The sequence below is a fragment of the Lepidochelys kempii genome, chromosome 1, assembly GCF_965140265.1.
Source record: "Lepidochelys kempii isolate rLepKem1 chromosome 1, rLepKem1.hap2, whole genome shotgun sequence".
In the NCBI taxonomy this organism is placed as follows: Eukaryota; Metazoa; Chordata; order Testudines; family Cheloniidae; genus Lepidochelys; species Lepidochelys kempii.
In genome coordinates, this window is record NC_133256.1 from 258,028,069 (window position 1) to 258,038,553 (window position 10,485).

General features: G+C 47.0%; 1 protein-coding gene across 3 annotated transcripts in view; it reads left to right on the forward strand.

Moving 5' to 3' along the window:
• MIURF (mitochondrial elongation factor 1 upstream open reading frame) overlaps positions 1 to 10,471 on the forward strand; it is a 48,981-nt gene extending 38,510 nt beyond the window's left edge. Inside the window, exons 2-3 of one of the 3 annotated variants that reach the window (XM_073326811.1) lie at positions 9,118 to 9,321; positions 10,233 to 10,471. In XM_073326811.1, coding sequence (XP_073182912.1) covers positions 10,259 to 10,471 — 213 coding nt within the window. In that variant the 5' untranslated portion in view covers positions 9,118 to 9,321; positions 10,233 to 10,258. Of the gene's footprint in view, positions 1 to 9,117; positions 9,322 to 9,543; positions 9,667 to 9,726; positions 9,940 to 10,232 lie in introns of those variants that run through there. The other 2 variants (XM_073326810.1, XM_073326812.1) reach the window with 2 other exon arrangements.
• The last annotated feature ends 14 nt before the right edge of the window (positions 10,472 to 10,485 follow it).

Sequence of the window (10,485 nt, forward strand, 5' to 3'; positions counted from 1 at the left end):
GCGGCCAGTTGCAGGCACAGCTTCCTACCACTTCCCGCAGCCACCTGACTCCATTTTCACAGCAAAGGAGGGGAAGCAAAAAGAGCTCAGCAGCTGGGGTTGGCTCTGTTCCCTCCTCTTCCTGCTTCTCTGCACCTCACCCTTCCCTCCCTGCAACATCCCCACTGAGAAGCTGGCCCCCCAGTCTGGCAGAGGACAAGGGGACCCTGCTGCTGTTGCCCCTGCCCCAGGCCTGGGAGAGTGGGGGTGAAGAATCTCAGGAGGAGCAGAGGTGGGGCTGGGGAGCCTGAACTGATGCGGGATAAGGGGTGGGTGGGGGCTAGGCTGGCAGAAATGATGGTGGGGGGAGGGGGCTGGGCAGATGCAGGAGGGGGGAGGGATGGGCAAACCTGATGAGGGGGTAGAACTGATATGTGGACTGTGGGGGACAGGATGGCTTTGAAGGTTGGGAGCAGAATTCACTGCTAGGCAGAGGAGAGATGGGGGCAAGCGTGCCTGCAGCAGGGGCCCGTCACCTCTAACGCACTAGGGAGAGTGGGCCACACACGCATGCGCGCAATGAGCAGGAAGAGTTCAGAAAGCAAAAGACAGACCAACAAAAACCACAATAGAATATTCGTTTAAAAATCTCAGGATTTTGGGAGCAATCATGATTTCTGCGCGGTGGGATCTGGACTCAAGATTTTTTTTTTTTAACTCCATGACTGGCTCTACTGCAATGCTGATGCTCATCAGCCCCCAGAGAAGCTGTTGGTTGATATAGCTAGAAGTACAGTGTTCTTAGACATCCATTGCAATCCACCAGCCCACCTGCCAAATCAGCTAGCCTTAAAAATGGATGGTGCAGAGTGTCAGGCGCACACCTGGCCGTTGCTGACAATGAAAGCTGCAGGGGCTATGGCAGGATGAGTAGAAGGGCCACCGCCTGGGGTCCAGAAGACTAAGGTGTGGCCCCAGACAGAGCCCCTGCAGCTGCAGATCTTGGTGGCAGAAGCAAATATTCAGATGAGAACTTCAAATTCTAAAGATGAGAAAGGTTCCAGGTGCTCAGCAATTGACCAGGGTGTTTTGACCCTGGGATAGGTGAGGCTCATTCCCAAGGGACAGGTGACAGCCTCTACTGTCCTTAGAAAGGGAGCCTGGTCCAGATTATCTGAGGCAGGGGATGAGACCTGCTCAGTAGAGTAACCCAAGCGACCCTGGAGAAGCTGTGCAGAGCCAAGTTCTCTTTTCATTATGAAGGACAGGTTGCGCTGGAATGGGCTTGCCCTGTGCCTGAGCCTTGGAAAGTGGTGTGGTTCTGGTGGTATCTGGCAAATTCTTCCCAGTCCTTAAAAATCAGTTGGAGATGGTGTAAAACGCTCCCTGATCCATGCCCATATCTGCAGCGGGTCTCCACCAGAACAGACTTGCCTCAAAGATTTAACAATCTGAAGAGAGTAGATGGTATAGGGTAAGTGTAGAACAAAACAGAGGAGGAAGGGGAAGACAAGGATGATCATACAGACAGGAACACAAGATTGGCCTATGTACAATCTGGAGGTTGCAAAGTTGTTTGTTTGATTTAAACAAGATAAATGAACAAAAGATATTAATGAATCTCTAAAAGGCCACCAAATCTGTAAAGCCATTAAACGTAGCTGTAGATGGGAAAAATGCTATGAAGGTACAAAGTATTATTCATTATTCCACTTTTTTTGCCTCTTACCTTCTCTTTTTGATCAATTGTTACCATAAATATATCACTTATCTATTCTTGATCTTGGTCCTTTAGACATTTCTTTGGGGATATGAATTTCCCTCAACTCCAGGTCTGTAGATAAGTATTAAATACATTCTCAAGAGTAAAGAACATCAGTAGTTTCATATGCTTAAAGTTAGTAAATAGTTTAGCTGATTATAGGAGGGTCTGCTTCTGGTCAAAAGCTCTGGGAAGCTTTACAAGTTGCAATTCAGGTCTTGACCATAAGGTTTTCCTCTGCCCTGTGACAACTCCATTCTATGGCCAAATGGAACTCTTTATTTTCTACTAAGCAAGTTATTCTAAGGATTGATAGTGGAAGGTGATCAGTGGGACCACCCACATGCTTAAAGTTAGGCATGGACTTAAGTGCTTTGGTGGATCAGGGCAAAGGCACTCGTCACCTTGCAGATTTGAGCCGTGTGTGATTACTCTGGTAAAGCAAGTAGAGATTTCACTAGCTTATTTGAAACTCTGGCCATTTGCATGGAGAGATACAGAGAGATTATGTGCTTCTCAACTGTATATATATCATGCTATTGACACAAGGGCCAAATTATCTGCTGGTGTAAATGGGCACTGCGCCACTGGTTTCAACAAAGCTGTGCCCATTACCCCAGCAGAGAATGTGGCCCAATTACTTCATGGTTAATAGCATGGATAGAATTTAGGACCCTAGAAAAAAGACATGATGTGACTGTCAGATTGATCACTTACATAACTGTATTCAAGACTCTAGCATCCTTGTTTTGAAATATACTGACAGCCTGAGAAAGGGGCTTTGGGTGTACGTGAAAGATAGCAATTTAGATAACCAATCAGTGCTGGAGTGAATATAGTTTGATGACTTTTTTATAGTTGTCCTAAACTCTCTAGTTTTGGTAAAAATCCATGGTGTACTGAAAAACAGACAGGATAGGCGTTAAAGAGATGATCCATTTAATTCGATTATTACAGACAAAAATATGTAAGCTTCTCTACTGAAGTGCATCGCTTCTCTCAGATTAAAAACTAACCTTCCATGTATTTTATATGTATTTGTGTATACACACGCGCACTTGTGCTTGATGGAATAAATTATGGCTATATTGCTCTCTAAGATTAATGATGAAGACATGGTAGACATAGGAATTGCCAAGCCAGATCAGAACAATTGTCCACCTGGTCCAAACCTCCCTTTCTGATGGCGGCCAGCACCCAACGCTTCAGATGTAGGTGCAAGAAATCCCATCGTGAACAATGATGGAATAGCCTCCCCATAGTGGAAGTTTCTGTCTATCTCTTCTCAGTCATAGGGTATGTCTACACTGGACACTTCAAAGCACTGCCGCGGGAATGCTCCCGCACCAGCGCTTTGAAGTGCGAGTGTGGTCGCACGCACGCGCTGGGAGAGAGCTCTCCCAGCCCTCCTGGTAATCCACCTCCACAAGGGGATTAGCGCCGAGCACTGGGAGCTCCGCTCCCAGCACTCGGAGCCTGTCCACACCAGCGCTTTAAAGCGCTCAGACTTGCTGCGCTCAGGGGGGTGATTTTTCACCCCCCTGAGCCAGTGAGTTAGAGCGCTATAAAATGTAAGTGTGAGCAAGCCCATAGTGCCATAGAGTTTAAGACCAGAAGGGACCACCAGATCATCCATTCTGACCCGTATATCAGGAGCCACCCACACCACCCAGCTCTTGCACACTAAACCCGACAACTGAAATTAGGCCAAAGTATTACAGCCCACAAGAGACTAGACTATTATGTGTCACAGGCAGACAGCCAGGTGCACCAGTGCCTGAGCCCCCCATAAAGGCAGGGAAATGATTATGTGAGATATACCCAGATAATCCTGGCAAGTGACCTGCACCCACACTGCTGCACAGGAAGGTGAAAAACCCTCAAGGTCCCTGCCAATCTAACCTGGGGGGAAATTGCTTCTCGACCCCACATATGGTGATCAGTTAGAGCCTGAGCATGTGAGCAAGAACCAGCGAGCGGTTTAGCTTATTCCCAGAAGTATAAGAGTTTATATCTATTATGATTTTTTTAATCCTATGTAATGTAACTGTGGACGTTCTCATTATCCAATATCAATGTCCAATCCCAGTTAGAATCCTACTACACTCTTGGCCATATCCATATCTTTTGGCAGTGAGTTTCACAGGTTAATTATAGAATCATAGAAATGTAGGACTGGAACGGACCTCAGTAGGTCCCCTGCACTAAGGCGGGACTAAATATTCTCTAGACTACCCCTGATAGGTGTTTGTCTTAGCTGTTCTTAAAAATTTATGACAGAGATTCCACAATCTCCCTAGGCAATTAGTTCCAGAGTGCTCAACTACCCTTACAATTAGGAAGTTTTTCCTAATGTCTAACCTAAATAATCTTTGCTTCAATTTAAGCCCATTGCTTCTTGTCCTGTCCTCAGTGGATAAGGAGCACAATTTATCACTCTCCTTTTTATAACAGCCTTTTATGTTATGTTATAACAGCCTCCCCACTGTGTTTTTTTTCTCTGGACTAAACAAACCCAATTTTTTAATCCTTCCTTGTAGGTCATGTTTTCTAGACCTTTAGTAATTTTTGTTGCTCTCCTCTGGACTTTCTCCAGTTTGTCCACATCTTTCCTGAAGTGTGGTGCCCAGAACTGGACACAATATTCCAACTCTGGCTTCATTTGTGCTGAGTAGAGTGGAGGAATTATTTCTTGTGTCTTGCTTACAACAATCCTGCTAATACAAGGGTTCTCAACCTGGGGGTCGGGACCCCTCAGGGGGTCGTGAAGTTATTACATGGGGGTCACGAGCTGTCAGCCTCCACCCCAAAGCCCGCTTTGCATCCAGCATTTATAATGGTATTAAATATATAAAACAGTTTTTTTAATTTACAAGGTGGGGGGGGTCGCCCTCAGAGCCATGCTTTGTGAAAGGGGTCACCAGTACAAAAATTTGAGAACTGTGCTAATACATCCCAAAATGATGTTTACTTTCCCCCACCCCCAACAGTATTACATTGTGATTCATACTTAGTTTGTGGTCCACTATCACCTCCAGATCCTTTTCTGCAGTAGTCCTTCCTAGGCTGTCTTTTCCCGTTTGTGTGACTGAGTATTCCTTCTTAAGTGTAGTATTTTGCATTTGTCCTTATTGATTTTAATCCTGTTTATTCCAGACCATTTCTCTAGTTTGTCAGGATCATTTTGAATTCTAGTCCTGTCCTCCACAATGCTTGCAACCCCTCCCAGCTTAGTATTGTCCACAAACTTTAAGTGTTCTCTCAATGCCATTATTCAAATAATTTATGAAGACATTGAATAGAACCAAATAAGCTAATTATGCCTTTTGTAAAACTGTATTCCCTTTTATCAGGTTTCTTTCTAGTTTCAGTGATGTCTCCTTGTTGAGAGAGGATTACTATGTGCACATAATTTACCTTCTTTATATCATTAATCATTCTGCATACCTCTGTCATCTCCCCTCTTATTTGTCTCTTCTCTACAAACAGTCTCAATTTTTTCAATTTCTCCTCCTGTGGAAATTTTTTCATATATCTGAGCATTTTCACTGTCCATATCTGAACACTTTCTATTCCTGCTATCTCCATTCAGAGGCACAGTAACCACAGTGAGCATAGTATTGATTAAATTTTCAACATTATCTTCTATCCTGTTATTTATAAATCTTAATATGGATTGAACTTAAAGTAAATGATGACCATGAGGTCCAGCAATCTTCCCACCTTAACAGGGGAAAAGAAAAAGAGACAAATGTACAGTATAATTTTTTAGGCTAATGGAAATTTAGCATGACAGTTTGATGAATTAGATTTGATTGGGTTAAAAGTTCTCTTGTATATTTTTATTACCTCTAGTATAAGATATTTTATTATAACCTTATGCCATTTTATGTTCTATTACTTTAAGAACATTATCTGGATGTATTATGACTTATTTTTTAATTATATGGTTTTAATTATGTTTAGAGAACAGAGTTTTAACAATCCCTAAAATACAACTTAAGACCTGCTGCTCCAAAAAGCACAGGCCTCTACCTTGTGAGCTAGAAGAGACTTTCCATGAGTCACCTTTTCAAATTCATCTCCATGGTGAGCCAGCCAATAAAGGACAACCTGAAATCACACAGAGAACACTCTCACTTACTTGCCGAGGCCTATATTCAGTACAGGGCAGTGGTGCACATAGGTCCCACTTCAGCAAAGTACTTAAATACATACTTAAGGCCTACTGAAGTCAATGAGACTTAAGAAAGTGCTTACGTGCTTTGCTGAATCAAGGCCTTATGCACATGTTTAAAAGCACATAAGTAATCCCATCCCTAGCACTCAAACACATGCCTACCTGTAAGCATGTGCTTAAATACCACCAGTGTCCTTAAATGCTTTGTTGAACAGCAACGGGAGCACTCATCTGCTTACAGTTAAAAACATGTGTAAGTGGTTTGTTTATTTGGGGCCATACACATTAGCTAGCTCAGTGGTTCCCAAACTTGTTCCGCCACTTGTGCAGGGAAAGCCCCTGGGGGCCGGGATGGTTTGTTTACCTGCTGAGTCCGCAGGTTTGGCGGGGGGCTCCCAGTGGCCACGGTTCGCTGCTCCAGACCAATGGGAGCTGCTGGAAGCAGCGGCCAGTACATCGCTTGGCCCGCGCTGCTTCCAGCAACTCCCATTGGCCTGGAGCGGCAAACCGCGGCCACTGGGAGCCGCAATCGGCCGAACCTGCGGATGTGGCAGGTAAACAAACCGGCCCGGCCCACCAGGGGCTTTCCCTGCACAAGCGGCGGAACAAGTTTGGGAACCACTGAGCTAGTACATTAGGACTTGTTGAAAAAATGTACTTTAAATATAAATTTACGCTACTATTTAAAAAGCTGGGAGGATTAATCAATTAGCCTGGGTTCTTCAAATGTATACCTCCTTGCTTTTTTACAAGGGCACAAAGCTTAGTAAGATGTTTATTAATGAAGTGGAATTAATTTTTTTTTTTTATAAATGGTCAAGATTTTTGAAACCTCTTTAAGAAAAAGAGTTGACTAGATTATGTGGGGAGTCATTAGGTTTTTGGTTGACCTTGCCCATTCACATGGAAGACAGCATGTTGAACAGAGAGGGAGAAATTAATAGAGCCCTGCAAATCCGTGCATATACGCAGATCATTTTTGCAGATCGCAGATCAAATGCGGTTACAAATTTTGTATCCACACAGGGCTCTAGAAATTAATAACAGATTTAGAGACTATCACCAGCAATGGTATTTGCATGCATTTAGAGAGATGGAAAAGATTGTTGACAACTTTTTTGTTTAACTTTTCCTATTGTACAGGGGTAGAGAGTGCTCTGCTTTCAAAAGCAATCTGTGTGAAAGGAATACAAAAAGCCATTTGGGACATGAACTCTGGAGCCTCATCTACACTAGAGCAGCATTTTGGTGTAGCCAGTCTAGGGTTGCTGTTGAATATGAAGCCATATTTTCTGTACTGGTATTTGTATATGTAAAGTATAGGAATATCCTAGAAGCATTTCAAGAAAAACATTAAATTGAGTGTTTTGTTCAATGGGAAGGTTTAAATGGGAAGTATGTTTCTAGACAGAACTACAGAGAGAGCTGTTAATTGTGGCTCTCACTTGATGAGCAGGTCTAATCAACACAGTGCTTAAAACAGTAATGGCAGCTAGTGGCTCAAGGACGCTAGAGCTCCCAACATTGCTAACACCGGTGGAGCTGAATCAGTGCTAGCAATGGCTTGTCAAATTTCCCTAATGTAGACAGAGCTGTAGGTACCTGGAGAACTAGAGAAGTTCTGACATTACAAAATATAACAGGCTGAGAGGGGGAATGGTTTTAAAGTCAGACAGTTTAAAATTACACATATTTACCTCTAATGCCTAACAAACATTTAGCTGAAAGGATTATTTTGTAAAAGTGTCAACACTCCTAGCCTTTCAGTTAAGGTTTGAGAGTTCACAATAAGCATTTCTGAGAACTAGGGTAACCAGATGTCCCGTTTGTAAAGGAACAGTCCCATTTTTGGGGTCTTTTTCTTATACAGGCGCCTATTACCCCCCACCCCCATGCCATATTTTCACAGTTGCTATCTCAGGGGTGGCCAACCTGAGCTTGAGAAGGAGCCACACTTTACCAATATACATTGCCAAAGAGTGACAGTAATAAGTTAGCAGCTCCCCAAGAGCACCCCCCCCAACTCCCAGCGCCTCCTACCCACTGGCAGCCCCACCGATCAGCACCTCCCCTTCCCTCCCTGCACCCCGATCAGCTGTTTCATGGCATGCAGGAGGAGGAGCAAGGGCATGGCAGTCTCAGGGGAGGGAGCAGGAAGGGGTGGAGTGGGGGCAGGGCCTGTGGCAGAACCTGGGGTTGAGCAGTGAGCACCCCCTGGCCCATTGGAAAGTTGGCACCTGTAGCTCCATAGGAGTCGGTGCCTACACAAGGAGCTGCATATTAACTTCTGAAGAATCACAGAATATCAGGGTTGGAAGGGACCTGAAGAATCACAGAATATCAGGGTTGGAAGGGACCTCAGGAGGTATCTAGTCCAACCCCCTGCTCAAAGCAGGACCAATCCCCAATTTTTGCCCCAGATCCCTAAATGGCCCCCTCAAGGATTGAGCCCACAAGGCTGGGTTTAGCAGGCCAGTGCTCAAACCACTGAGCTATCCCTCCCTCTCCCCAACCCCCACATGGGGCTCCGGAACCACAGGTTGGCCACCCCTGTGCTATCTGGTCACCCTACTGAGAACCCCCAGAAGTTCTCCAGTGAAAACAAACAAACCAACCCTGACTTAGTTACTGGTATTTCTAATATTTAAAAAAGCAAGAAAAAAATTAAAAGAAAGGAAGCAAATAATCTTTCAGGCTTCCTTTATATATTCAAAATAAGGGAAAAAGGGGGGGCAAAGGCAATTTAAATAAATCTTTTTTATTGTACACTGAGCATATATTTGTATTGGACCCAAAGAGAGACAATAAACATGGAGCCCTCTCCCACAATTTGTACAAAGTCACTTTTCAGAGCAGAACCGCACTTTAACACAAGCTAGAACAAGACTTCAACAGCAACCGTCCAGCTGCGGTTTTGAAAGCAAGTATTGCACACAAACTGGGACTTGCCCAAGAATAATTTCAGGGCGGAACAGACAAAAAAACAACAAAAAAAAACCGTTGACCTTTTGCTGTCACCTTAAGCAACACAACAAACACTCCCTTCCTTAACCTCACAATCCCGATGCAAATTTACCGCCCGCACCCCAACAAACACCAAACGATAAAGGATCTGAATCTTAAGAATTTGCGAAGGCATCTCTTGTTCCACCTGATTGGATCTGAGGGTAAAGAATGAGTCTGTTTGTTTACACAGGGCAGGCCGAGAACTGGACTGGCGCTCTTCCATTGCCGAGTCGGACACACGAATGAATGCATAGGAAGAGAGGGGAAGTGACAAGAAGGCCTGCACCCGAGCCTGGCAGGCCCGCTCAGCCCAGGGAGAGCTGCAGGGAGGCGCGCGGGGCTTCCCGCTGGGGCTCGCCCACGCGCCAGTGACGTGTCACGCCACTCAGGACAGGTCTGGGCTCTGCCACGTCCCGCCGCCGGAGGGGAGGGGAGGGGAGGGGGGGGGGGGCAAGCGAGGAGGGACCAAGCTGCCCCCACTCGCGCTGCGTACAGCACCGCCGGCCGGATGGGGGCAGCCCTGAGCGCCCTTCCCCGCCTCGCGCCGCGATGAGCGGAAGTTCGCCCTCCCCGCGCGTACCATCTATGCTCCCGCTCGCTCTCGCTGGTTGGCCGCTCGGGGTCGCGCCCCGGAAGCGAAGCGGCCATGTTGCTGGGTGACCCCGGGGAAGCCGTGCCGGGAGGGAGGCTGCGGGGTGGGCGAGAGTCGAGGGACTGAGAAACAGCTCCCGCTTCCCGGGTGAGCGGGGTCCCGGGCGAGGCCCCTCCCCACGCCCCGCCGGGGGTCGCCCTGCAGCGAGCCCGGACCCCTCCTGCCCCCAAACCGCTTTCCAGCGTCTTGTTCCCCCTCAGGGATCCCGCCCTGCGCTGCTCCCCGGGGCCCTTCCTCAGCCCGCAGAGGGTTCCGCCCGCGCGGGGTCTCCCCCGCCCCAGCAGGTGGCTTCCGTGCAGCGCCTGGCAGGGGAAGCCCGGGCGGAGGCAGGCGCTGGCGGAGCTGATCCAGGGAGTCTCGGTGGGGCCGGGGGGGTTTAGTGTCGTGCTTAGGGGGGGTTTACAGTGTCTCTGTTTTGTGTTGTTGCCTCTTTCTGCTTTGCTGGCAGATAGAGTGAGGTTGTTCTCTGCCCCCCAGTAGGGATCTTTTCCTCTGCACTAAGTTTCCCGCTCTTTCCCCGATGGAAATCCATCCCCTTGGGTTCCCCTTTCCCAGTGGCTTGTGAAGAAAGTATCAGGGAGACTTGCACGGGGGAGACGGCGAAATGCAACTGGGAAACAAATGTTGACTTTCACTCATCCATTTTTCTTCAGTTTGCCTTCTCCTGCATCTGTCCCCCATGGCAGCGTGGTCCCGTGAGGCAGTGCTGAACCTCTATCGCGCTCTGCTGCGCCAGGGCCGTGGTCTACGCTACACCGACCGTGATTTCTACCTCGCCTCGATCCGGCGTGAGTTCCGCAAGAACCAGCAGCTGGAGCGGCTTGAAGACAGAGAAAGACAACTGGAGAAGGGACAGGCCTTCCTGAACAATAGACTGGGAGGGTTGGTTTAGAGTCTTTGCCTCCC